General features: G+C 55.3%; 1 protein-coding gene and 4 gene segments (V, D, J or C); all 5 read right to left on the bottom strand.

The window, feature by feature from the left end:
• Positions 1-1,550: 1,550 nt before the first annotated feature.
• On the bottom strand, positions 1,551-4,080 carry LOC307094291 (Ig lambda chain C region-like). The segment is given in 3 exons: positions 4,072-4,080; positions 3,174-3,213; positions 1,551-1,870 (listed from the first exon to the last, which is right to left on the bottom strand).
• Positions 4,081-5,043: 963 nt separating this feature from the next.
• Positions 5,044-7,421, bottom strand: LOC307094290 (Ig lambda chain C region-like). The segment is given in 3 exons: positions 7,414-7,421; positions 6,664-6,815; positions 5,044-5,363 (listed from the first exon to the last, which is right to left on the bottom strand).
• A 1,033-nt stretch (positions 7,422-8,454) lies between these two features.
• Positions 8,455-11,038, bottom strand: LOC307094289 (Ig lambda chain C region-like). The segment is given in 3 exons: positions 10,993-11,038; positions 10,064-10,177; positions 8,455-8,774 (listed from the first exon to the last, which is right to left on the bottom strand).
• Positions 11,039-11,856: 818 nt separating this feature from the next.
• Positions 11,857-15,209, bottom strand: LOC307094287 (Ig lambda chain C region-like). The segment is given in 3 exons: positions 15,104-15,209; positions 13,483-13,638; positions 11,857-12,176 (listed from the first exon to the last, which is right to left on the bottom strand).
• A 908-nt stretch (positions 15,210-16,117) lies between these two features.
• Positions 16,118-27,476, bottom strand: part of LOC307094449 (immunoglobulin lambda-1 light chain-like) — a gene marked incomplete at both ends in the record, with an annotated part of 32,381 nt that continues 21,022 nt past the window's right edge. The window contains 2 exons of the mRNA XM_079763277.1: positions 16,118-16,437; positions 17,874-17,931. Of these exons, the coding sequence (XP_079619403.1) occupies positions 16,118-16,437; positions 17,874-17,931 (378 nt within the window). The remainder of the gene's footprint in view (positions 16,438-17,873; positions 17,932-27,476) is intronic.

Here is a 27,476-nt window from a genome sequence, read left to right as displayed (position 1 = left end):
AGCCTATTTTTATCACTGGGAGTGAGGACTCATGGGAATGGATGGCACATCTCTCTTATGTCTCAAGTCCCTAATCCCTTGGTGAGAGCACGAGGGGAGGGTAGCTGGTATTCCCGCTCTCCCTCCCTCCCCTTCCAGGGAAAGGCAGATTGGCCTGTGTACAGAGTATTGCCCACTTCCCATGTCCCCAACCATCTGATCAAGCCCTCAGGCTTATCTTCCCTAAGGAGAGCCTAGATTGGCAGTGTTCTGAGTGATGTCGGGGTGGGGGGGGCATGTCCTGTAGGATTGCCAACCTGTCTTTTAGGATGACCTTGGGGGTGTCCACTGCCTTAGCTCCCATGGGTGCAGTGGTGTGGGGTGCTGTGTCACAGGGGAGGCCTGACCTTGCTGTAACCCACAGGCCACACGCTCCCTGCTCTGAGCTGGTTGCACCTGCCCTTACTCGGCTCCTGAATTCCAGTGGATATGCCCTCCCTGGGACGTCACTGGATGCCCATTCTGTGCCCAGGACAGTGCCCTTTCTATTCCTTCAAGGTCAACTCCCGTGTCCTCTCCACCTGAGATGCTAACATCACCTTCTCCATCCTTAAACCAACCCCCAAAATCTCAGGTTGATCTGACTTCAGGGTTTGAGATCGTCATGATGGAGGTCCCAGGCCCAAGCTAGGGCCACCTGGAGCCTGGGCCTGACCCAAGACGATGCGGACATAAACTGAGCTTCCTTGTGTCTCATCCTCAGCCCATGTTCCCAGCACCAGGAACCATGCATTGCAGGGTGTTCCGGGTTCCCTGAGTGGGTAAGGGGTGTGAGCATGATGGGGGCATTGTCAGGCTCTGTGATATTAAACTGCTCCTCTGACACAGGACTAGTCAGTGTCGTTGCTTAGCTAATGTGCATTGGCAAAGCTTGACAAATGGGCCATGGGAGGCATGTTCAAAGCTTTCCATGACTCTGTGGTGAGGAACCCACCACAAACCTTCCCCTGTAATGGCTCTTCCATTGGGTTCCATGATGGACACAGAAGTTCAATGTCTGTTCCCAAAGACCACAGCCTTGGCTCCATGATTTCCTTCCCAGTATTTCCATCTGTAGCCCATCTCCTGGGACCCTCTTGCTTTCTCCCTGATCCGTCCTCAGGGTACCCACATTTTTGTCACTCAGCCCTTGTCCCTTCAAAGTGAAAAAGGACTGCCTCCCAGGGCTGGACCCGCAGGAGAAGTTCCTGCTTTGGGTCACAGCTCCCACCGGCACTCAGAGCTGATTCCGGTCCCTGGTTGCTTGGTTGAGCTACCAATGGGTAGATGGAATCACATGTCATAACCATGCTGCCCTTTATTTTATCTAGAGACCCCTTCCACACACAGAACACTCATGAGACATGTCAGATGATAAATGACCAGGAGTTTATTTAGGAGAAGTGGAAATGGGGAGAGATGGAGACCTGCCCAGTCTGAGCGGACCAGGGCAGGAGCTTCAGGGATTCAGTGGAGAGTGGGGGAAGGGAGAGTCTGACGGAGAAGTGTCCTCAGAAGTGGAGACTCAGGTCCTAGGAACACTCTGAGGGGGCCACTGTCTTCTCCACGGTGTTCCCGTCGTGCGTGACCTGGCAGCTGTAGGCGCTGGCAGATTTCCAGTCTTGGCTGGACACGCTCAGGTAGCTGCTGGCCGCGTACTTGTTGTTGCTCTGCTTGGAGGGCTTGGTGGTCTCCACGCCCTGGGTGACGGGGGTGCCATTTGCCTTCCAGGCCACCGTCACGCTGCCCGGGTAGAAGTCACTCATGAGACACACCAGGGTGGCCTTGTTCTTGCTGAGCTCCTCAGCGGAGGGCGGGAACAGAGACACGGAGGGTGCCGACTTGGGCTGACCTGTGGGTGCAGGAGGGGCAGGAGGGGAGAGGCTCAGGGTCCATCCTGAAAGCTCCTGACCTCGGTCTTCCTGTGGGGACAGTGTCCTGAGGACCATCAGGACCCCGAGGGCAGGGGCCTCTCTGGTTGTGAGAGTCCATGCCATGCAGGGCAGTTTGGGGGTGTTCCTAGCTCACTCCCCATTTTCCTGAGAAACCCTGAGCCTGGACACTTGCCATCCCCCGTCCTTTTAGCCCTGTTCTGCCACCCACACATCTGACTGTCACTATGTTGGCTCTGCCTTCTCCTGGTATCTGACGGCCTGTCTGTGTCTGTCAGTCTGTTTGTCCCACAGAAGATGCTCTGAGCCCTCTGACCTCCTGCTGGGTCCATCTATGCACATCTCTGACCTGATCCTTTGTCCTGGAGTCTTAGGGTCTTTGCCCTCAGGGTTCTGTGCCCCCCACCCTCCAATCTATCTGTCCTATACTTTCTCTTAAGTGAGTATGAGTTTTGCTGATGAACAAAATTTCTGTCTGTCCCTGGGTCTCTCATTCTATAGTCAATGGAATCCCTGCTAATCGGTCATATCACTGGAGCTTTTAAGCCAATAATTGTACGTTACCTTCCGAGAGGATGTTCGTCCTGCAGAAACCAAAGGCCACCTTGTCCTCATACCTGTGTTTCCATGACCCTTCCTCCCGCACCTCCTCCTCCCCCCTGTCCTTCTCCCTGCAGGGTTCCTTGGGGCGAGGCTGGTCAGGACTCTGCATGGCAGCTCTATGCAGGCCCCGGGGAGCCCTGCACCCCAGCACCATTCCTGGCCCTTGTTCATCAGCCCACAGTCCCAGAGACCTGCCCTGAACCTCTGACCTGTGCGTCTCTAGCCTTGACCCAGAGGGTACTGGATCACCCTAAAATATGCACGAGTTGACTCCCTCAGAGCTCCTTATCCTTTCTTCCCCTTAAGACAGCATGACTATGGACCCCCAAAAATAATCTCGTGCCATAGGAACCCAGTAGGGGAAGACAGAACAGGCCCGTCTAGAATCCAGCATGACCCTGGTAGACAGATAGAAGCGTCTGCAGGGCATCCTGTCCATTCCTCTGTCTCTGGGGACAGAGAGAAAGGGCTACTAGAGGCCAGTGGATGCAAATAGGACAGTAAGAAGGCTGAAAGGAAGAGCTCACTGTCCCAGAAGCCCAGGATCCTGGGTGAAAACGTGGCCACAAGCTGAGAGAACCCCCAGAAAAATAGCAAAACCAGCAGAAAATGGCCCAAACTGCTGGGGGAGGAGGGGAGAAGAGCGAATGAGAGACTCACCTAGGACGGTCAGCTGGGTCCCTCCGCCGAACACAGCACACTGTGACACAGGCTCGTACAAAAACCTCTCTCTGGCAGGCCCTGCCCCACCCCTGGGCCCCCACCTGCAGCTGTGATGGAGGAAGCCTGGGCCACTGCCCCAGGCTGCTGTCAGAGTTGCAAGGGGCACACACATTGCCCCCCCATGACACGGCAGATGACAGGATAGAAGACACAGCGTGTTGTACAGAAGCGGGATTATTGGAAGCAAGTCTCCGAAAGGGATAGGGTGTCTGATGGGCTCTTTACCGCTATGGTCTCCTGGATGTGGGATGACTTTGGAGCCTATTTTTATCACTGGAAGTGAGGACTCATGGGAATGGATGGCACATCTCTATTATGTCTCAAGTCCCTAATCCCTTGGTGAGAGCACGAGGGGAGGGTAGCCGGTATTCCCTCTCTCCCTCCCTCCCCTTCCAGGGAAAGGCAGGTTGGCCTGTGTACAGAGTATTGCCCACTTCCCATGTCCCCAACCATCTGATCAAGCCCTCAGGCTTATCTTCCCTAAGGAGAGCCTAGATTGGCAGTGTTCTGAGTGATGTCGGGGTGGGGGGGCATGTCCTGTAGGATTGCCAACCTGTCTTTTAGGATGACCTTGGGGGTGTCCACTGCCTTCGCTCCCATGGGTGCAGTGGTGTGGTGTGCTGTGTCACGGGGGAGGCCTGACCTTGCTGTAACCCACAGGCCACACGCTCCCTGCTCTGAGCTGGTCGCACCTGCCCTTACTCGGCTCCTGAATTCCAGCGGATATGCCCTCCCTGGGACGTCACTGGATGCCCATTCTGTGCCCAGGACGGTGCCCTTTCTAATCCTTCAGGGTCAACTCCCGTGTCCCCTCCTACTGAGATGTTGACATCACCTTCTCCATCCTTAAACCAACCCCCAAAATCTCAGGTTGATCTGACTTCAGGGTTTGAGATCTTCATGATGGAGGTCCCAGGCCCAAGCTAGGGCCACCTGGAGCCTGGGCCTGACCCAAGACGATGCGGACATAAACTGAGCTTCCTTGTGCCTCATCCTCAGCCCATGTTCCCAGCACCAGGAACCATGCATTGCAGGGTGTTCCGGGTTCCCTGAGTGGGTAAGGGGTGTGAGCATGATGGGGGAGTTGTCAGGCTCTGTGATATTATACTATTTCTCTGACACAGGAGTAGTCAATGTCGTTGCTTAGCTAATATGCATTGGCACACTGTGACAAATGGGCCATGGGAGGCATGTTCAAAGCTTTCCATGACTCTGTGGTGAGGAACCCACCACAAACCTTCACCTGTAATGGCTCTCCCATTGGGTTCCATGATGGACACGGAAGTTCAATGTCTGTTCCCAACAACCACAGCCTTGGCTCCATGATTTCCTTCCCAGTATTTCCATCTGTAGCCCATCTCCTGGGACCCTCTTCCTTTCTCCCTGATCCGTCCTCAGGGTACCCACATTTTTATTGCTCAGCCCTTGTCCCTTCAAAGTGAAAAAGGACTGCCTCCCAGGGCTGGACCCGCAGGAGAAGTTCCTGCTTTGGGTCACAGCTCCCACCGGCACTCAGAGCTGATTCCGGTCCCTGGTTGCTTGGTTGAGCTACCAATGGGTAGATGGAATCACATGTCATAACCATCCTGCCCTTTATTTTATCTAGAGACCCCTTCCACACACAGAACACACATGAGACATGTCAGATGATAAATGACCAGGAGTTTATTTGGGAGAAGTAGAAACGGGGAGGGATGGAGACCTGCCCAGTCAGAACAGACCAGGGCAGGAGCCTCAGGGGTTCAGTGGAGAGTGGGGGAAGGGAGAGTCTGACTGAGAAGTGTCCCCAGAAGTGGGGACTCAGGTCCTAGGAACACTCTGAGGGGGCCACTGTCTTCTCCACGGTGTTCCCGTCGTGCGTGACCTGGCAGCTGTAGGCGCTGGCAGATTTCCAGTCTTGGCTGGATACGCTCAGGTAGCTGCTGGCCGCGTACTTGTTGTTGCTCTGCTTGGAGGGCTTGGTGGTCTCCACGCCCTGGGTGACGGGAGTGCCATTTGCCTTCCAGGCCACCGTCACGCTGCCCGGGTAGAAGTCACTCATGAGACACACCAGGGTGGCCTTGTTCTTGCTGAGCTCCTCAGCGGAGGGCGGGAACAGAGACACGGAGGGTGCCGACTTGGGCTGACCTGTGGGTGCGGGAGGGGCAGGAGGGGAGAGGCTCAGGGTCCATCCTGAAAGCTCCTGACCTCGGTCTTCCTGTGGGGACAGTGTCCTGAGGACCATCAGGACCCCGAGGGCAGGGGCCTCTCTGGATGTGAGAGTCTATGCCATGCAGGGCAGTTTGGGGTGTTTCTAGCTCAACTCCCCATTTTCCTGAGAAACCCTGAGCCTGGACACCTGTCATCACCTGTTCTTGTGGGCCCCGTTCTGCCACCCACACATCTGACTGTCACCCTCTGGCTCTGCCTTCTCCTGGTATCTGACGGCCTGTCTGTGTCTGTCAGTCTGTTTGTCCCACAGAAGATGCTCTGAGCCCTCTGACCTCCTGCTGGGTCCAAGTGTGGACACCTCTGACCTGATCCTTTGTGCTGGGGGCTTTGGAGCATAGGCCCAAGGGGTCAGTTTTTCACCCCCAAATCCATCTGTCCCGTAACTTCTCTAACAGTGCACACTTTTAGCTGATGAATCAGAAGTCTGTCTGTCCTTGGTCTCTCTCATCTACAGTCAATGGCATCCCCGCAAATGCTCTTATCACTAGAGCTCTCATGCCATAGATTCTGCATTTCCCTGAGCAAGTCTGTTTGTTCCACAGAGACCCAAAGGCCACCTTGTCCTCATACCTGTCATTCCATGACCCTTCTTCCTGCACCTCCTCTACCCGCTGTGTCCATCTTTCTGCAGGGTTCCCTGGTGTGAGGCTGGTCAGGACTCTGCATGGCAGCTCTATGCAGGCCCCTGGGAACCCTGCACCCCAGCACCATACCTGGCCCTTGTTCATGAACCCACAGTCCCTGAGACCTGCCCTGATCATCTGACGTGGGCATCTCTAACCTTGGCCCTGAAGGTTCCCGGGCACCCTAGAATTTTCAGGTAGTTTCCCTCTCTATAGTCCTTATCCTCTATTCTCTTTGAGTTGGGGGCCCGTATTGACACTCAGAAATAAATCTGGTGCCACAAGAGCCCATCCGGGGGAAACAGAACAGAGCCCCTCTAGAATCCAGCCTGACCCTGGCAGACAGATGGAAGAATCCACACACAGGGAATCCTGTCCATTCCTCTGTCTCTGGGGTCAGAGGTGAATGGCTGAGGGTGACCAAATAGGACAGTAAGACCAGGGACCCAAAGAGCTCAGACTCCCAAGGGCCGGGATCCTGGGGAAAAGCTTGGCCACAGGCTGAGACAGGACCCCCCCAAAAAGAGCAAAACTCGCAGAAAACAGCCCAATCCTCTGGGAGAGCAACAAAGGAAGGGGAAGGAGAGACTCACCTAGGACGGTCAGCTGGGTCCCTCCGCCGAACACCCAACACAGTGACACAGACTCATACAAAAACCTCTCTCTGGGAGGCCCTGCCCCTACCCCTGGGCCCCCACGTGCAGCTGTGCTGGAGGAAGCCTGGGCCACTGCCCCAGAGTAGTGTCTGGTCTCCAAGGGGCGCAAACACTGTCCCCCCACCACCACCTCAGCAGATTGTAGGGTGGATGGATGACACAGCGAGTTGTACAGCAGCACGTTTGGTGGAAGCAATTCTCCCAAAGGACATTTGTGTTTGATATACTTTCCACTGTGGTCTCCTGGGATTTGGGATGAGTTAGGAGGGCGTTTATTTCACTGTGAGGGAGGTTCCATGGGAACGGGTGGCATATAGCTCTTATGTCCAAACAACTCTAATCCCTGGGTGAGAGCATGAGGGGAGGGTGGCCTTTGTTCCCTCTGTCCTTCCCTCCCCTTCCAGGGAAGGCAGGGTGGCCTGTGTACAGAATCTTTAGGCAACTTCCTATGTCCCTACCATCAAATCAGGGGCTCAGGCTGATCTTCTCTATCGACAGCCTAGATTGGCACTGTTGAGGGTGATGTCAGGGTGGTCCTTTAGAATTGTCAGCCTGTCCTTTATGGTGACCTGGGGGTGTCCCCTGCTTTATGCCAGGACCAGAGTGGTTGGGTGTGTGTGTCACGGGGGATGCCTGACCTTGCTGTAACCAACAGGTCATGTGCCCCCTGCTCTGAGTGAGTCTCACCTGCCCATACTCGGCTCCTGAATTCCAGTGGATATGCCCTCCCTGGGACGTCACTGGATGCCCATTCTGTGCCCAGGACGGTGCCCTTTCTAATCCTTCAGGGTCAACTCCCGTGTCCTCTCCACCTGAGATGCTGACATCACCTGCTCCATCCTTCCACCACCCATAAAAAGTCTCACCCTGATCTGACATCAGGTGTTGAGATTCCTCATGATGGAGGTCAATGCCCCTGCTATGGGCACCTTGAACCTGACCCAGGCCCATGAGAACATAAACGGAGCTTCCTTGTGCCTCATCCTCACCCCATGATCCCAGCACCAGTGACCATCCCTTGAAGAGTGTCTCAGAGCTCCCTGAGTTGGTAGGAGGAATGAACATGATGGGGGCATTGTCAGGCCACATGATATTTAACTGTTTCTCTGCTGCAGGACTAGTCAGTGTCGTTGCTTAGCTAACGTGCATTGGCACACTGTGACAAATACACCATGGGAGGCACTGTTCAAAGCTTTCCATGACTCTGTGGTGACGGACCAACAAGAAAGGCCCAGCTGGTAATGGGTCTCCCCATTGGGTTCAATGTCTCTTCCTAAGAGCATTGACTGGGCTCAATAGATTCCTTCCCCAGTATTTTCATCTGTAGCCCACGGCTGCCCTCCTGGGACCCTCATCACTGTTAAAAGGGACTGTGTCCCAGGTGGCGGCCCCATCGGAGAAGTTCCTGCTCTGGGTCCTGGCTCCGACTGGCACGCAGAGCTGATTCTTGTCCCCGGTTGTTTGGTTGAGTTAACGATGGGAGCCAGAATCTCATGCTATGACTATCCTGCCCTTAATTGAACCCAAAGAACTGTCTCACACACAGAACACACATGAGACATGTCAAATGATAAATGACCAGGAGTTTATTTAGAAGAAGTAGAAACGGGGAGGGATAGAGACCTACCCAGTCTGAGCGGACCAGGCCAGGAGCCTTAGGGGTTCAGTGGAGAGTGGGGGAAGGGAGTGTCTGACTGAGAAGTGTCCCCAGAAGTGGGGACTCAGGTCCTAGGAACACTCTGAGGGGGCCACTGTCTTCTCCACGGTGTTCCCGTCGTGCGTGACCTGGCAGCTGTAGGCGCTGGCAGATTTCCAGTCTTGGCTGGACACGCTCAGGTAGCTGCTGGCCGCGTACTTGTTGTTGCTCTGCTTGGAGGGCTTGGTGGTCTCCACGCCCTGGGTGACGGGGGTGCCATTTGCCTTCCAGGCCACCGTCACGCTGCCCGGGTAGAAGTCACTCATGAGACACACCAGGGTGGCCTTGTTCTTGCTGAGCTCCTCAGCGGAGGGCGGGAACAGAGACACTGAGGGTGCCGACTTGGGCTGACCTGTGGGTGCGGGAGGGGCAGGAGGAGAGAGGCTCAGGGTCCATCCTGAAAGCTCCTGACCTCGGTCTTCCTGTGGGGACAGTGTCCTGAGGACCATCAGGACCCCGAGGGCAGGGGCCTCTCTGGATGTGAGCGTCCATGCCATGCAGGCCAGTTTAGGGTGTTCCTAGCTCAACTCCCCATTTTCCTTAGAATCCCTGAGCCTGGACACCTGCCATCACTGTCCTTGTAGCCCCGTTCTGCCACCCACACATCTGACTGTCACCCTCTGGTCTGCCTTCTCCTGGTATCTGACTGGGCCTGTCTGTGTCTGTCAGTCTGTTTGTCCCACAGAAGATGCTCTGAGCCCTCTGACCTCCTGCTGTGTCTCTCAGTGCACATCTCTGACCTGATCCTTTATGCTGGGGCTTTGGAGCATCGGCCCAAGGGTCAGTTTCTCACCCTCAAATCTATGTCTCCTGCTCCCTGTCTAAACTGGGTAGTATATTTTTCTGATGAAAGATAATTCTGTCTGTGCTTGAGTCACTCTCATTCTACAGTCAATGGAATCCCCACTAATTGCTCAGATCACTAGAGCTCTCATGACATGGATTCTGCATTTCCCTGAGCAAGTCTGTCTGTCCCACGGTGACCCAAAGGCCACCTTGTCCTCATACCTGTCATTCTATGACCCTTCCGCCTGCACCTCCTGTTCCCCCCTGGGTCCTTCCTCCTGCAGGGTTCCCTGGGGTGAGGCTGGTCAGGACTTTGCAGGCCCTGGTGAGCCCTGCACCCCAGCACCATTCCTGGCCCCCCTTGTTCAAGAGCCCACAGTCCCTGAGACTTGCCCTGAACCTCTGACCTTGGCATCTCTAACCTTGGCCCTGAAGGTTCCGGGGCACCCTAGAATTTTCAGGTGGTTGTCCTCTCCATAGTCCTTATCCTCTATTCTCTTTGAGTTGGGGGCCCATATTGACACCCAGAAATAAATCTGGTGCCACAAGAGCCCATCAGGGGGAAACAGAACAGAGCCCCTCTAGAATCCAGCCTGACCCTGGCAGACAGATGGAAGAATCCACACACAGGGCATCCTGTCCATTCCTCTGTCTCTGGGTCAGAGGTGAATGGCTGAGGGTGACCAAATAGGACAGTAAGACCAGGGACCCAAAGAGCCCAGGTTCCCAAGGGCCGGGATCCTGGGTGACAGCTTGGCCACAGGCTGAGACAAGACCCCCCCAAAAGAGCCAAATTCACAGAAAATTGCCCCGACTACTCAGGGAGCAAGGAAGGAGGGAGAAGAAGAGACTCACCTAGGACGGTCAGCTGGGTCCCTCCGCCGAACACGATACACTGTGACACAGGCTCATACAAAAACCTCTCTCTGGGAGGCCCAGCCCCTCCCTTGGGCCCCCCCTGCAGCTGTGCTGGAGGAAGCCTGGGCCACTGCCCCAGGGTAGTGTCTGGTCTGCCAGGGGCACACACCCTGTCCCCCCTCTACCACCTCAGCAGATTGTAGGGTGGATGGATGACACAGCGAGTTGTACAGCAGCACGTTTGGTGGAAGCAATTCTCCCAAAGGAACTTGGTGTTTGATATGCTTTCCCCTGCGGTCTCCTGGGATTTGGGATGCGTTAGGAGGGCGTTTATTTCACTGTGAGGGAGGTTCCATGGGAACTGGTGGCACACCTCTCTTACGTCCAAAAAATCCTAATCCCAGGGAGAGAGCATGAGGGGAGGGTGGCCTTGAATCCCTCTCTCCCTCCCACCCCTTCCAGGGAAAGGCAGGGTGGCCTGTGTTCAGAATCTTCTGGCAACTTACTTTGTCCCCAGCCATCAAATCAGGGGCTCAGGCTGATCTTCTCTATTGAAAGCCTAAATTGGCACTATTTAGGGTGATGTCAGGGAGGTCCTTTAGAATTGTCAGCCTGTCTTTTAGGGTGATCTTGGGGTGTCTCCAGCCTTTGCACCCAGGGTTGGAGTGGTGTGGGGGTGCTGTGTCAAGGGGTGCTGACCTTGCTGTAACCCACAGGCCACACTCCCCCTGCTCTGAGCTGGTCTCACTTTTCCTTACTCGGCTCTTGGATTCCAGTGGATATGCCCTCCCTGGGACATCCCTGGATACCCATCGATGCCCAGGACGGTGCCCTTTCTAATCCTTCAAGGTCAACTCCCGTGTCCTCTCCACCTGAGATGCTGACATCACCTGCTCCATCCTTCCACCACCCATAAAAAGTCTCACCCTGATCTGACATCAGGTGTTGAGATTCCTCATGATGGAGGTCCATGCCCCTGCTATGGGCACCTTGAACCTGACCCAGGCCCATGAGAACATAAACGGAGCTTCCTTGTGCCTCATCCTCACCCCATGATCCCAGCACCAGTGACCATCCCTTGAAGAGTGTCTCAGAGCTCCCTGAGTTGGTAGGAGGAATGAACATGATGGGGGCATTGTCAGGCCACGTGATATTTAACTGTTTCTCTGCTGCAGGACTAGTCAGTGTTGTTGCTTAGCTAAAGTGCATTGGCACACTGTGACAAATACACCATGGGAGGCACTGTTCAAAGCTTTCCATGACTCTGTGTTGACAGACCAACAAGAAAGGCCCAGCTGGTAATGGGTCTCCCCATTGGGTTCAATATCTCTTCCTAAGAGCATTGACTGGGCTCAATGGATTCCTTCCCCAGTATTTTTATCTGTAGCCCACGGCTGCCCTCCTGGGACCCTCATCACTGTTAAAAGAGACTGTGTTCCAGGTGGCGGCCCCATCGGAGAAGTTCCTGCTCTGGGTCCTGGCTCAGACCAACACTCAGAACTGGTTCAGGTCCCTGATTGGTTGGCTGAGTTAGGATGGGTACATGGAATCTCATGTCATGACTGACCTACACATTTTTTTTAACCTAGAGACCTGTCCCACACATAGAACACACATGAGACATGTGAGATGATAAATGACCAGGAGTTTATTTAGGAGAAGTGAAAACAGGGAGGGATGGAGACCTGCCTAGTCTGAGTGGACCAGGGCAGGAGCCTTAGGGGTTCAGTGGAGAGCAGGGGAAGGGAGTGTATGACGGAGAAGTGTCCCCAGAAGTGGGGACTCAGGTCCTAGGAACACTCCGAGGGGGCCACTGTCTTCTCCACGGTGTTCCCGTCGTGCGTGACCTGGCAGCTGTAGGCGCTGGCAGATTTCCAGTCTTGGCTGGACACGCTCAGGTAGCTGCTGGCCGCGTACTTGTTGTTGCTCTGCTTGGAGGGCTTGGTGGTCTCCACGCCCTGGGTGACGGGGGTGCCATTTGCCTTCCAGGCCACCGTCACGCTGCCCGGGTAGAAGTCACTCATGAGACACACCAGGGTGGCCTTGTTCTTGCTGAGCTCCTCAGCGGAGGGCGGGAACAGAGACACCGAAGGTGCCGACTTGGGCTGACCTGTGGGTGCGGGAGGGGCAGGAGGGGAGAGGCTCAGGGTCCATCCTGAAAGCTCCTGACCTCGGTCTTCCTGTGGGGACAGTGTCCTGAGGACCATCAGGATCCCGAGGGCAGGGGCCTGTCTGGAGGTGACATCCATGCCATGCAGGGCAGTTTGGGGTGTTTCTAGCTCAACTCCCCATTTTCCTCAGAAACCCTGAGCCTGGACACCTGCCATCTCCCTTCCTTGTGGGTCCCGTTCTGCCACCCACACATCTGACTGTCACGCTCTTGGGTCTGCCTTCTCCTGGTATCTGACTGGGCCTGTCTGTGTCTGTCAGTCTGTCCCACAGAAGATGCTCTGAGCCCTCTGACCTCCTGTTTGGTCAAGTGTGGACATCTCTGACCTGATCCTTTGTGCTGGGGCTTTGGAGCATCAGCCTAGGGGGGTCAGTTTCTCACCCCAGATCTATGTCTCCCGCTCCCTGTCTAAACTGGGTTGCCTCTCTTTCTGATGAACAAAATGTCTGTCTGTCTGTCTGTCGTTGGGTCGTGCTCATTCTATAGTCAATGGCATCCCCACTAATTGCTCAGATCATTAGAACTTTCATGCTATAGATCCTGCGATTCCTTCTCAGAGGATGTTCTTCCTGTCGAGACCAAAGGCCACCTTGTCCTCATACCTGTCATTCCATGACCCTTCCTCCTGCACCTCCTCCTCCCCCCCGTGTCCTTCCTCCTGCAGGGTTCCCTGGGGCGAGGCTGGTCAGGACTCTGCATGGCAGCTCTATGCAGGCCCCGAGGAGCCCTGACCCCAGCACCATTCCTGGCCCTTGTTCATGAGCCCACAGTCCCTGAGACCTGCCCTGAACCTCTGACCTGTGTGTCTCTATCCTTGGCCCAGAGGGTACTGGGTCACCCTAAAATTTGCACAAGGTTACCTCCTCAATGCTCCTTACCCTCTCTTTCCCTTAAGACGGGGGCCACTAATGACCCCCTGAAATAATCCTGTCCCACAGGAACTGATCAGGGGATGACAGAAAAGAGCCCCTCTAGAATTCAGCATGACCCTCACAGACAGATGGAAGAATCCACACACAGGGCATCCTGTCCATTCCTCTGTCTTTAGGGTCAGAGGTGAATGGCTGAGGGTGACCAAATAGGACAGTAAGACCAGGGGCCCAAAGAGCCCAGGTTCCCAAGGGCCGGGATCCTGGGTGACAGCTTGGCCACAACCTGAGAGAACCCCCAGAAAAATAGCAAAACTTGCAGAAAATGGCCCAAACTTTGTAGGGGAGCAGGGAAAGAGGGGTAAGGAGAGACTCACCTAGGACGGTCAGCTGGGTCCCTCCGCCGAACACCCAACACAGTGACACAGGCTCGTACAAAAACCTCTCTCTGGGAGGCCCTGCCCCACCCCTGGGCCCCCACGTGCAGCTGTGCTGGAGGAAGCCTGGGCCACTGCCCCCGGCTGGCGTCTGCTCTGCCAGGGGCGCACACGCTGTCCCCCCTCCACCACCTCAGCAGATTGTAGGGTGGATGGATGACACAGCGAGTTGTACAGCAGCACGTTTGGTGGAAGCAATTCTCCCAAAGGAACGTGCTGCCTGACAGGTGTTTCTACTGTGTTCTCCTGGGATTTGGGATGGGTTTGGAGGGCGTCTATTTCACCTGAGGGAGGTTCCAGGCCTAGGGCCCTAGGCACAAGGGGAGCTACAGCATGCTGGCTTCTTGTAACCAGGAACCATAGGGATCCCCTGGAGTCATGTCTGGACGCACAGAAGCCTCCTAAGAGGCTCCCAATGGCCAAATGTCCATCTTTTGCAGCCACTTTGTTGTCATCCCTAGAGGATACCCGTGGTGCTTCCACACGGAAGATACGTTCACCTGCTAGAGTTTCCCACGCCACTCAGCGGCCATTGTTACCACGGGAGGACGGCGGGGACCAGACCATTGTCCTGTACACTGGGGACCAAAGAGAAAAGTCCCCATTCCTTCATCTTTGTAGGGTGAGAAACACACTGCCAGGTGGAGAAAGATCTGCTGGAGCGACTCCTTTCATGCACACGTAGGGCACTCACAGGAGGAGGAGGGCGAATCTGAACTATCCCATGATGCATTCCTTCCTGTCTGAGGGACCAAGTCATTGGACATCCAAGCAGCTGCTGTCACTCAAAGGAGGTCTATTCGATAGGGGTCCTTGGATGCAAAGTGGGGAACCATCCTGGGAGGCAATTTTGCTAAAGTCCAACCTGGACCTCGTTAAGCTTCTGACGCCAAAACCATTTTGCAGGAACATGAGGAGGAGAGACCCACTCAGATACAGCTCGTGGGGGCTGGGGACCGCATCCTGGTTGTGGGAGAGTCCCCAGGGCCAGCAGCTCAGCCCCTGCAGCCACTTCCTGGCATGGAAAAGCTGGAGTGATTTGGGGGATACTCACAGACCCAACCTCACAGTGCGGAACCTTACTCTGTTCTCATATGTAAACAACACCTAAGATACAACCAAGTAAATACACTAAAATCTGGATATAACGGACTAATTCCGGCACAATGGTGTCCCTATAGAGCTGAAATTCCATTACATAATAACGTAGGTTTTCCTAATACGTATGTAAAAAAAATGACAAATTAGTCAGTCTCCCCGTCTCAGGGGCCTGGAGTGCGCATGTCTCTGACACCAGCTGCACTCAGGGCTGAGGCACAGTGAGCGAGGGGCAAGGGGCCCAGCGGGGGAGTGGGGGGGGGGTGCTGTGTCCCGGGAAGGCTTGACCTTGCTGTAACCCACAGGCCACCCTTCCCCTGCTCTGAGCTGGTCTCACCTGCCCTTACTCGGCTCCTGAATTCCAGTGGATATGCCCTCCCTGGAACATCACAGGATGCCCAATTGGTGCCCAGGACGGTGCCCTTTCTACTCCATCAAGGTCAACACTCATGCCCCCTCACACCTTCCTTGTGCAGGCTGACATCACCTGCTCCATCCTTAAACCAACCATCAGGAAGCTCACCCTCATTTGACTCCAGGTGTTGAGACTCATGATGATGGAGGTCCATGCCCCCTGCTAGGGTCACCTTGAGCCTGACCTTGACTCAGGCCCATGAGAACATAAACTGAGCTTCCTTGTGCCTCATCCTCACCCCATGTTCCCAGCACCAGGAACCAGGCCTTGAAGGGTGTTCCAGGCTCCCTGAGTGGGTCGGAGGAATGAACGTGATGGCGGAATGTTAGGCTCCATGATATGAAACTGATTCTCTGCTGCAGGACTGGTCAGTGTCTTCCTTAGCTAACGTGCATTGGCAGAGTTAGACAAAGGCACCATGGGAGGCACTGATCAACGCTTTCCATGACTCCATGCTGATGGGCCAACCATGAGCCCCGCACCTGGTAATGGCTCTCCCATTGGGCTCCATGATGGACACAGAAGTTCAATGTCTGTTCCCAATGACCACAGCCTTCCTCCATGATTTCCTTCCCAATATCTACATCTGTAGCCCACCCTGCCCTCCTGGGACCCTCTTCATTTCTCCTTGATCCCTCCTCAGGGCCCCTGGATTCTTCTCACTCAGCCCTTGTCCCTTTCCAGGTGACCAGGACTGTGTCCCAGGGCCTGGTCCTGCAGGAGAAGTTCCTGCCCTGGGAACCCCCTCCCACTGGCACTCAGAGCTGATTGAGGTCCCTGGTGGGTGAGTCGAGTGGACCTCAGGTAGATCCATGTCATGTCATTCCGGTCCTGCCCGTTATTACTGACCCTTCAACCTAGAGACCCATGCAGACTACAGAACACACATGAGACATGTCAGATGATAAATGACCAGAAGTTTATTTAGGAGAAGTGGAAACAGGGAGGGATGGAGACCTGCCCAGTCTGAGCGGACCAGGCCAGGAGCCTCAGGGGTTCAGTGGAGAGTGGGGGAAGGGAGAGTCTGATGGAGAAGTGTCCCCAGAAATGGGGACTCAGGTCCTAGGAACACTCTGAGGGGGCCACTGTCTTCTCCACGGTGTTCCCATCGTGCGTGACCTGGCAGCTGTAGGCGCTGGCAGATTTCCAGTCTTGGCTGGACACGCTCAGGTAGCTGCTGGCCGCGTACTTGTTGTTGCTCTGCTTGGAGGGCTTGGTGGTCTCTACGCCCTGGGTGACGGGGGTGCCATTTGCCTTCCAGGCCACCGTCACGCTGCCCGGGTAGAAGTCACTCATGAGACACACCAGGGTGGCCTTGTTCTTGCTGAGCTCCTCAGCGGATGGCGGGAACAGAGACACCGAGGGTGCCGACTTGGGCTGTCCTGTGTGGACAGAGAAAGGGGTGTAAGAGGCAGGGGGAGAGCCCAGGTATTAGGGTCTCCCCTACCCCACGGACGGCCTCTGTGACTGGGACCGTGGTGTTTGTTCACCTTGAGGACCTTCCTTCCTTTTTTGTCCCCTCTTTCTACTCAGCCCCTGGACAGCAGACAGCCCCCACCCTCCCAGCCCCCACCCTCCTCTTCCAAGTCATCACTCCCACGTAACCTGGTTAAGCGCCTCCATCCGTAGCCTCAGTTTCCCCGAGTGTTACCCGGGCAGGCTGTGCTCCCTGCTCCTAGACTCCTGAGTCTGAGTGTGCAGTCTGACCCTGACCTCTCGGGCCCTCAGCCCAGCCTCAGGCCCCACCTCACTCACGCTTCTGGTGCCCCGGCTTCCTCTGAGATCTGGGGTCTGCTCCCAGCCGGCCAGGATGATCCCAACAGCGTGTGGAGAGGCCCAAGCCCGAGCCAGCACACAGTGGGGCCGGGACCCCTGACTCCTTGGGGCACCTGGCTCTCCAGTGAGGGCCGGGTCCCTGCAGCCAAAGCCTAGGGGCTCCTTCTGGCTCTGCCTGTCTCCCTGTGCCTGGTCCCCGGATGCCAAGACCTTTCATCTCGCTGCGTTCATGGCACTGATCCCCCCGACAAGGAGCACAGAGGCCCCACAGCCCCCTCGGCACCTCTGACCACCCAAGATTGACACGGCCGCTGGGTGGTGGCTCCGAGTCCCCCATTCATCATTTCTTGACTCTAACACCCTGCAGGAGGCTGCCCCTTGGGCTGATGGGATACCTGGGTCCCAGGAATTATGGGGCTCCAGGGTCAGTGAGTCTCTGCCCCGTGGGACCCACTCCTTTCTGACCTCCATCCTGAGAGGGTCGGGCTCCCGAGGGGCCAGTTCACCCCATCTCACTCGTGTCTCCGTGACTGCCCCCCCATCCTCGCGGCCCAATAGAGGTTCTGAGTGCTTCAGCCCAGAGTGAGCCAGACCCTCCTCTTCGCCCTCCACAGCCTCTCCTCCAGCTGCCCTTGGTGTCCCTGCAGGCCAGGTCCTAGCCCCAGCTTTGCCCCCGCCTCCTGTGCGGCTCTCCCAGGCTGGAGCGCATCGAGCCCTCAGCCCAGACCATCGGGACTAGGACTGTCACTAAGGCTGCCCCACTGACCCTGGTCAGAACCAGCCTTGGCCCCGCTGAGGGCATCTGCCCTGGAGGGGTGAAGGAGCCCCTTTCCTGGGCCCACCCCAGGACTCTGGGGGGCTATTGGGGTTCTGCTATTGAGGTCCTCCCTGCTGGTTACCCCGAGACCAACCTGCCTTCCCCAGAGCCCATGGAGAAAGTGGGGTGAGAGGGCAGAAGGAAGCAGCCCCCAGAGAGAGCAGTGACTTGCCCGAGACAGCAGAGCGGTGGGATGGGTTGGAAAAGGTGCTGAGAGCCACTTACCTAGGACGGTGAGCTGGGTCCCGCCGCCGAAAACATACCACAGTGACTGAGGCTCGGACTAAAACCCGCCGGACCAGCACCTGGGGCCTGTCCCCCGGGGGCCAGTCTGGCACAGGAACCTGCCGGGCATGACGGATGCAGGGCTGCAGCTGTGTTCTGGGGCGGGGCGGGTGGGCAGGCAGCCCCCCAGAGGCTGGAGCATCCCTGGGTGACTCCATAGCCCAGAGGCATCCCCATGCCCAGCACCCCATCCAAGGCAGGTGGCACCCATACCTTGGCGTGACCCAGTGTGTTCTCCCTCCCCACAAGACTGTCCTGGTCGCCACCCAATCCTCAGTGCTGACAAAGATTCTGAGCGCCTTGTCCCCTCAAGGGGCTGTGTGGTATAGCTCAGACCTCCCGGCCTCCTCCTGGGGCCTCTGAGTGTTCCTTCCCCACAATTCCCCTCTCCCCGGGCCTGCGGACACTGGGTCATTCCCGACTAATGGTGCTTCCATGTGGAGATCCCCTCCCCTTTGTCTCCATACACTGAGACACAGTGTAGTCCACCTCTTTCATGAAGCCTTTTCTGATCTCTCAGACCACTGTCTTTCCATCATTCTGTCCGTCCATCCATCCATCCATCCATCCATCCATCCATCCATCCATCCCTCCATCCATCAGTCCATCCATCCATCCATCCATCCATCCATCCATCCATCCATCCCTCCATCCATTATCAGTCCATTCTTCCAACAATGCTCCCAACTGTTTCATGTGCTGGGATACGATTGGGACCCCTCTGGCCCTCACTCCATCTTTCCTGGAACCTCTCAGGTCAAAGCCAACAAGACCCTCATCCCGCCTCAGTCCCTGGATATCTCTGCCAAAGGTTCCTCTTTCTGGTGACTGTCCTCCCCTTGGTGCCTGACACCACCCACTCTTGCTCTTTCTCTCTCCATGACGATTGACCCCACACCCCCCAAATCCCGTTCTGCCTGTACTCTCCCTCTCTCTCTGCCTCTGACCACACACTGTGCACTCCAACAACTGTCTAGGGGTCTCCCTTCCCTATTTCCAGCCCGGACCTCTCTCTGTGGCTTTAGGTTCACAGGTGCTCTCTGGAATGCCCTGCAGGCACCTCAAACTCCACAGGCCCCATAGACTCTCCTCACACTTCCCCCACATTCAGCTGGCTTCTCTCCAAGCCTGGAGTCATCCCACCATACGTTCCCCTCATCGAATCACCCTCTGTTTTAGACATCCACCAGAAAACAAAAGCCCATTAAGATTCACAAATAAACAGAAACACCCAAGTCACACTCTGCGAGTCAGGATGGCAGGAGTCCTCAGGCTTTGCCTAATCTGATCTGGAAAGGAGCCTGTTGCCCTGGGGCCAGCATTTCCCACCTGAGCAGCAAGCAGGGTCACTGGGTCATGGGTGCATGTAAGATGAGCACGTAAGATTGTGTGAAACAACATTTCATATAATATTAATATAAATTCCACCCTTGCTTCTGACTTAAAGAAAGCAAGCACGCAGCCTTGTATCAGGTTGATTATCTGAGGAAACTTCCTCAACTCCATACAGGGTATCTCCCCAAATCTCCATCATACTTAGAGGCAGAAGCTTTGAAAAAGCACGCTCACTTTTCCAGCATATTCTACAGATTCTCGCCAATGAAATGAGATGGGGGAGGTGTAAGTAATAGGAAAAAAGAGAGAACGTTGTTCTTTGCAGGTGATGAGAGAGTCTACTTAAAAAAAAAAAAAAAAGCTCAAGGACTCAGAGAAACAACTCTTAGAACTAATCTGAGTTCGATGAAGTGGCCCGATACAAGGGCCACATGCGAATATCAGTCGTTTTCCCTTCTACACAAGCAGTAACCATTTAAGACATGAACTGGGGGACATTTTACAGCTTCAACCCACGTGATCTTTCAAAGCCTTAGGAATAAACTTAACAGAAAATGTGCAAGGTCGGCAGAGGTAAAGTCTGAGACAACGGGCCGAAAGGCATCATAGCAGAGTGAGTGCGCAGGGGCCGACCGCGTTCCTGGAGGGAAATGCCGGGTGTTGCAAAGACGCCGGTCCTTCTCCAACGAACCCGCACAGTCCACCAAATTACAGGCACCGAAAGCGGATTACGACAATGAGCGAATTGTTCCTAAAACCCAACAGTGAGAAGGATGACAGAGAATAGGCTCGGCTGTTTTGAAAAAATACATTATAACGATGGTGTCTTTCTCGACCAAATACCCAAACATCCTGTACAGCTACGACCATTAACACAGGGTGCGATGGGTATGGGATTAGAACCGTAGGGAGAAGGCGATAAACCGACGGGTTAGTATTGGATAGAAGGCGCGTTGACATTCAACCAACATTCGACGACCAGCTCCCCATTTGGAAAATAAAGAAGGTTATGTCCTCACCGACATCAACATAAACTCCAGCAGAAGAAAACACAAGCGAACGACCCCCCAAAACACGGAAAATACCAGCGTAAAATAGAACACTGACCTTATGATCTTGAAATAAAGATGGCTCTGCCATGCTTGTCACAGACCACAGAAACCATAAAGAAAAAAAATCACACCACTCTGACATATCACAATTAAAAATGGCTTTACGGCAAAAGACCCCATGAGCAAGAGGCATACAACAATCCAGGGAAAAACATTTCCAGCATAGAGACTGAACAAGGCGGTTGGTCTCTCAAATATGGGAAGAGTTTCTATAGATCTATAAGAACACCCAACCAACTAAATGGAAACACAAAACAAAACACCAACAGCAGGTAAAATTACGGCCGGTAAATTCGCAAAAGAAATAAAACCAGGCAATAAAGAGAGGAAAGGAAAATAAGTTTGATCCATGATCAAATACACAAACACATTCTCATTTTTGCTTGGCAGATGGGCAAAATAGACAGTGGCTGTCCAATGGGTTTTAGGGCAAGATGTAGAGAAATGGCAGGCAGAAACGCTCCGTTTTACCTCTCTATACCTCTGTGCGTCATCTTTCTTTAACAACACGTTACTCTTGTATTAACATTATTTTAGGAGATAAAACATGAAATAAATCTTGTGAATATTTAATAACTATAGATAATTGTGAAGCAAACATTAAAATTAGGCGAAATCCCAACAGCCAGAAACATACGCTGATATTTTTTTCTACATTTTCTGACAAGCCTTGGGAAATGCACTCATATGAAAAAGCCCAATAGCGCCCTGGCTGGTCTGGCTTAGTGGATAGAGCGTCGGCCTGCGGACTGAAGGGTCCCGGGTTCGATTCTGGTCAAGGGCACGTGCCTGGGTTGCGGGTTCAATCCCCAGTGGTGGTGGTGGTGGTGGTGGTGGGGAAGCAGGAGGCAGCCGATCAAAGATTCTCTCTCATCATTGCTGTTTTTCTCTCTCTCCCTCTCCCTTCCTCTCTGAAATCAATAATAATAATAATAATAATAATAATAATAATAATAATAAGTCCAATTGGGAGCATTCTTTATATTTGGCACCCTAGACATCCTTTTAAAAATGGAATTTGCCATATTACTCAAGATGCTTCAGAAACTTAGTTTTGTGCCAGATTCTACATGATGGATGCTCCATGCTGTCATGATCCCCACCCTTTCTGTGGGATGCTTAGGTTCTCTCCCATCATTAACAATGTCGGGCTCATCATTTTTGTTTGTAAACCTTTGGTTATATCTTTGGTTATTCCCCACCCCCAAAGGATGAGTTCCTAGAAGTGGAATTATACAATATAAATAAACACACTTTCCTTTATGATGTATATGTTGCTAGAAAGGTTGTACATCTTAGACTCCCATGAAAAGTCTATGAGAGAGCCCTTTCTCCCATCAACCCCTGCTACCGTCATTTCCAATGCACTGGCCAATGCCAGAGGGGATTTTAAAAAAAGATATTGTTATTGATTTCAGAGAGAAAGGCACGGGGAGAGAGAGATAAAAACATCCATGATGAGAGAGAATCTTTGATCGGCTGCCTCCTGCACACCCGAACCTGGGGATCAAGCCCGCAACCCAGGCATGTGCCCTTGAACGGAAATCGAGGTCACAGCGTCCAGTCCTGGGACTCGTTCATGTCCCGGGGCTGCAGCCCCCTCTCTGGCCTCTATCAATGTCTGGAAGACAGGGATGACACCAGGGCATTACGGGGATCCTGAGAGGGAGGGCCTGCCCCTAAAATGATGGGTACATCCTGCCCCTGCCTCCCAGAGGACTGGGGCGAGGAAAGCGAGGTGAGAAATTTAAGGGGTGCCCAAAGCCTCACTCATTGAGATGAATACCTTTTAATAAAATACTAAACATAAAAATCAACGCTAATAAACCCACAATGGACAAAATGCCAACTCTTCAATAAAGCCAGCGTCTACCCAGGCCCCCACTCTCCACCGACCCTCCCTTCGTCCACATCTTCCCCCAAGGCGCACGGGCTCCTTACCTGTCCTTCAGGCTCAGGGCTGCTTCCCGCCGGGTCTTGGGGGCCTGGGCCCTGCTCTGAGGTGCTGCTGGCAGGGGCAGCAGCCATGGGTGGCCACGGCCAGGCCCAGCGGCATCAGGGGCCAGTGCTGCTTGGGGCCAGGGCTCTGCTCCCTGGAGTCCTCATGGCCCACATGGCCGGTCCGGGGCCCCATCTGCCTTCAGGGTCAAGGGCACCTCCAGCCTGATCTTCAGCGTGAGCTCCCAAGGCTCCTGCAGAGCGTGATCGATCCCCCTCACTCCAGGAGTAACGTCAAGCTCAGGAATGTTGAAACCATCCAGACCTCGGTCACCTCTGGGCCTCAGTTTACATATTTGTGAAATGGGTGCTGTTGGCAGGTGCCCCTGGTCCTCACTGGCAGCGGCCATCCCCGAGTGCCCTGGCCCGAATGGCCCCATCTTCTGCCTGGGTCTTCTCCGGTGCCTGCCCCCATGCGGGTCCTCTCCGGGGTGGTTACCCCGGGGGATCCTCCTCAGAGTGGCATCTGCAACTGCTCTGCTGTGGTTGGAATCAGAGCTCAACCATCTCCCACAGTAACCCTGCTGGCCCCGCCCCTGGGGTGCTGGGTGGGGCACACCTGCGCCTGCCATCTTGCCCCGGTTCCCCAAGGGCAGCTCTGGGTTATAGAGCATCTACCTTGGACCTGGAGGGCAGCCAAGTGCCCAGTGGATGAGGAATTGAATTCCTTGGGGTGGGCCTGGGGTTGCCCTTCTGACCAGGCTCCTAGGCTGGGCCCCTGCACACTCCACGCCTGCCAGTCAAGCCCGGCCCTTCCTTGGCTGGTTTGGCCAAGCCTGGTAAGTTTGGTGAGCTCCTAGGCTAGCTAGGCAAGGGTCCGGCAGGCAGTCATCGATCCCCCCTCACTCCAGGAGTAACGTCAAGCTCAGGAATGTTGGAACCACCCAGACCCAGGTCACCTCCGGGCCTCAGTTTCCTTGTCTGTGAACTGGGGAGCGCGCCTCTGCAGCAGGAGGGCCCGAGGATGAATGGGATCACGCATCTGCTGAGCGCCAGCACAGAGCAGGCGTTGAACCAATGCCGGTTCCCCGTCCTCCTCTCTTACTTTGGGCTTCAGAGCAGTTCTTGGTGTGTCCTTGAGCCAAGTGTCCCTGTCCTACAGGCGAGAAAACGGAGGCCCAAGAAGGTGAATGCAGGACCCAAGGCGGTTCCAGGGTGCAGGGTGCAGGGTGAGCTGGAATCTAGGGGTGAACTTGTCCCTGTGCTTCCAGCCCTCCTCCACCTGGAAGGCTTGTGCCCTGCTCCCAGGGGAGCCAAGGTGTGGGCTGTGCTGGGCAGGGTGCAGGCGGGGCGGGCTGCCCAGGTGCTTGGGGTCGGGGCTTGTTTGGGAGCCCAGGAACATAACACATAATGTGCCGATGAGAGTGGCGCTGTTATGTGGCCCTGACAACGGGGCCTGCTCCCTGCTGGGCTACGGCGATCTCCCCTTTTGAAGATGAGGACATGGCTGTTCAAGCAGATTCCGTACTTTCTGGGTGCCCCGCAGCCACAAGGCCTGCTTTGTGGGTCTCCCCGTGGGCTCACACTGCTGGTGTCTGGGAGAACTCGGGTGGTAGGTTCCTGCCTGTCACACCCAGCACCCGCCCTCTTGCTTTCCATTTGCATTTGGAGCCACAGGATCCTTCATACATCCGCTCAGCTCCAGAGCTGCTGCCCCTAGGGCTCCCGGTTTTCTGCTTCAGCAACTCCAAAGGGGGCCCCAGCCCCCACCAACCTTGACTTTCCTGGGAAGTCCCTTGACGAGTTGCTTGGCCCATGTTTTGCGTCAGATACTCATGAACTCTCCTGCTGCCCTTGGTGAAAATCAATCCAGATGTTTCCATGGGAAGCAGTAACGCATAGCCTGGGACTGCAGTTTGTTGGTATGGACGATGGTTGCTGGGAGACCACTGTCTGAGGATCTCTTTGGATCTGCACGTCTCGTGAGCAAAGGCACCGATTGCCCTTGTGTTGGACCATCTTTTCAAGGATGCTTGTAGAGAGGGTGTCTCCCTCTGGAGCAACCTGTGCTTACCGGCCGGTATGAAAGATTTGGGGGTCCCCAAGCTTGGATGTGCAGCTGTCACCTGGGCCTCTTTACATCATCTTGGGGGCGCTCAGAGGACTGATGTGGGATGCTGATATTCTTAATGATGCTGATACTCTGGCTACTTGAGTAATGAACTATGAGCAACAAAGTGGCCTTTGTCTCTGACCCAGGAGTCTCGTGTCTCCTGCCAGCATCCGGGAACCTACGGCAACCGGCTTTCTTTTCAGCTTGCAAGTAGAGTCAAAATTCTCAGACCCTCTACTGCTCTTGACAAGGGCAATAATGAGCAGGAAGAAAGAAGTCAAGTTGATGGTGATCAGGATTTAACGGTTTGACCAAACTCAACAGAGCAGCTTTCAAGGAACCCCAGGCTGGATCTTCCCACTCCCCGCACACGGCTCAGGCAGCGTCTGGGGGATGAGGTCCAGGGATGAGGGCTGGATTGCACAACACCCCCTCCCCTGGCCTTGGAGATGGTCAAGGCACCGAACAGTGACAGGGTGTGGGTGCCTGCCCCCCCCCGCCCCCGATCCAGTGCAGCTCCTCCCCATTTTGGTGCTTGGCTCACTCCAGCCTCTGACCTTGGGCTCCTGGTACCTTGGGGACCAGGGGTTCCACTGGAATTGTTCCCTTCCCATCACTCACTGCCCAGAACGTGTGGTTGCCCCGGGGACAACCCCAGGGCTTGGGGAGAAGAAGGGACTGTCCCTAAATGTAACATCCCCAGCTGCCCCCCTCCCCCACCCCTGCACCTGCCATGACCCCTGGGCAGACACCACCACAGACCACATCCTCCTGCGGTGGCTGCGGTCGGAAATCCGGGTCTGGCTGGACCCTGGGGACCCTGGAGTGATGGGCTGGGCCTTCCCAGCGAGTACAGCTGCAGCTCTGGCCCACCCAGGCCTGCTCCCCACCCCCTCCCTAGTCTCCTGCCCATCCTCCACCCCACAGGCCCCAGAGACCCTGCCTGAGGGTGTGGGCTCCTCTCCCTGGCCCAGGTCTCCCCAGCTCTCTGCTCCCCTGCATTCCCAAACTCAAGCCGCTGGTCCCTCTCTCACCTTGAGAATGTCATTGTCTTTCCCATGGGGGTCAGGGAGAGGGTGTCCCAGGGTCCACCTAGGGGTATGACAATGGTTCTGAAATCTCTGAGTCCCTCTGCGGGGTCCCCAGGAGGTGACAGAGAAGACGCTGGCTCCTCGGGAGACCCTGGGAATGCAGCCCCCTCCAGCAAATGGGGGGAGATTACCGCTGGTCCTCTAGAGAACAGGGACTCCCCAACCTGGTGGAGGTCCTCCAGCTTCTGCTGATGAGAAACAGGCACAGAGAGGGAGAGTTTCCTTCCTAAGACACACAGCAACCTGGTGTGAAGACCATGTCCTGGGACCAGTGAGACCTGGGAGGATGCGCCTGTTTTGGACATGGGGTGGGGCCAGCCTGGAACTGGGGGCTTTGGGAAATGTCAGTGCTTAAACCTCTAACTCTCCAGGTGCAGCTGTGGGAAGGGCAGCCCGGAAGGAGAGATTCCAGTAGAGGGCAGCAGAGACCAGCAGTAGAGGGAGGCAATGTCTGGCACCTCACCTGGACATCTGGGTTATGTTATGGTGGTCTGGGTTACAGATGGAGAACTACACCCGTGATACAAGACTGGATTCTGTGTTTGAGGCCTTGGCCCCGGGATAATCTTCTCGGCCCCGCCATGATGGTCTGGTACCTGGATGTAGGTCTGAGCCCCGGATGGAGGTCTGGGTCCTAGGAGGGCAGTTCGGGCCAGGGAGGGAGGTCTGGGCCCCGGGGGGCGGTCTGGTACCTCACCTGGACATCTGGGTTATGGAATAGTGGTCTGGGTTACAGATGGAGAACTACACCCCTGATACAAGACTGGATTCTGTGTTAGAGACCTGGGCCCCAGGATTACCTTCTTGGCCCCACCATGATGGTCTGGGACCCGGATGTAGGTCTGAGCCCCGGAGGGAGGTCTGGGTCCTGGGAAGGCAGTTCGGGCCAGGGAGGGAGGTCAGGGCCCCGGGGGGCGGTCTGGTACCTCACCTGGACATCTGGGTTATGGAATGGTGGTCTGGGTTAGAGATGGAGAACTACACCCCTGATACAAGACTGGATTCTGTGTTAGAGACCTGGGCCCCAGGATAATCTTCTCGGACCCGCCATGATGGTCTGGGACCCGGATGGAGGTCTGAGCCCCGGATGGAGGTCTGGGGCCTAGGAGGCAGTTCGGGCCAGGGAGGGAAGTCTGGGCCCCGGGGGGCGGTCTGGTACCTCACCTGGACATCTGGGTTATGGAATGGTGGTCTGGGTTAGAGATGGAGAACTACACCCCTGATACAAGACTGGATTCTGTGTTAGAGGCCTTGGCCCCGGTATAATCTTCTTGGCCCCGCCGTGATGGTCTGGGACCCGGATGGAGGTCTGATCTTCTGATAGAGGTCTGGGTCCTGGGAGGGCAGTTCGGGCCGGGGAGGGAGGTCTGAGCCCCGGGGTCGGTCTGGTACCTCAATTGGACATCTGGGTTATGGAATAGTGGTGTGGGTTACAGATGGAGATCTAGTCCCCTGATACAACTCTGGATTCGGTGTTTGTGGCCTGGGACCCGGATGTAGGTCTGAGCCCCTGATAGAGGTCTGGGTTCTGGGAGGGTCATTCGAGCCAGGGAGGGATGTCTTTGCCCTGGGGTGTGGTCTGGCACCTCACCTGGACATCTGGGTTATGGAATGGTGGTCAGGGTTACAGATGGAGAACTACACCCCTGATAAAGACTGGATTCTGTGTTAGAGACCTGGGCCCCGGGATAATCTCCTCGGACCGCCATGTTGGTCTGGGACCTGGATGTAGGTCTGAGCCCCGGATGGAGGTCTGGGTTCTGGGAGGGTCATTCGAGCCAGGGAGGGATGTCTTTGTCCCGGGGTGTGGTCTGGTGTCTCACCTGGACATCTGGGTTATAGAGTGGTGGTCTGGGTTACAGATGGAGAACTACACCCCTGATACAAGACTGGATTCTGTGTTAGAGGCCTGGGTCCCTGGATAATCTTCTCGGCTCCGCCGTGGTGGTCTGGG

Source organism: Cnephaeus nilssonii (genome assembly GCF_951640355.1).
Source record: "Cnephaeus nilssonii genome assembly, chromosome: 22".
Taxonomy (NCBI): Eukaryota; Metazoa; Chordata; class Mammalia; order Chiroptera; family Vespertilionidae; genus Cnephaeus; species Cnephaeus nilssonii.
The sequence above is the reverse complement of the archived record's forward strand: the minus strand, read 5'-3'. Positions and strand labels throughout refer to the sequence as shown.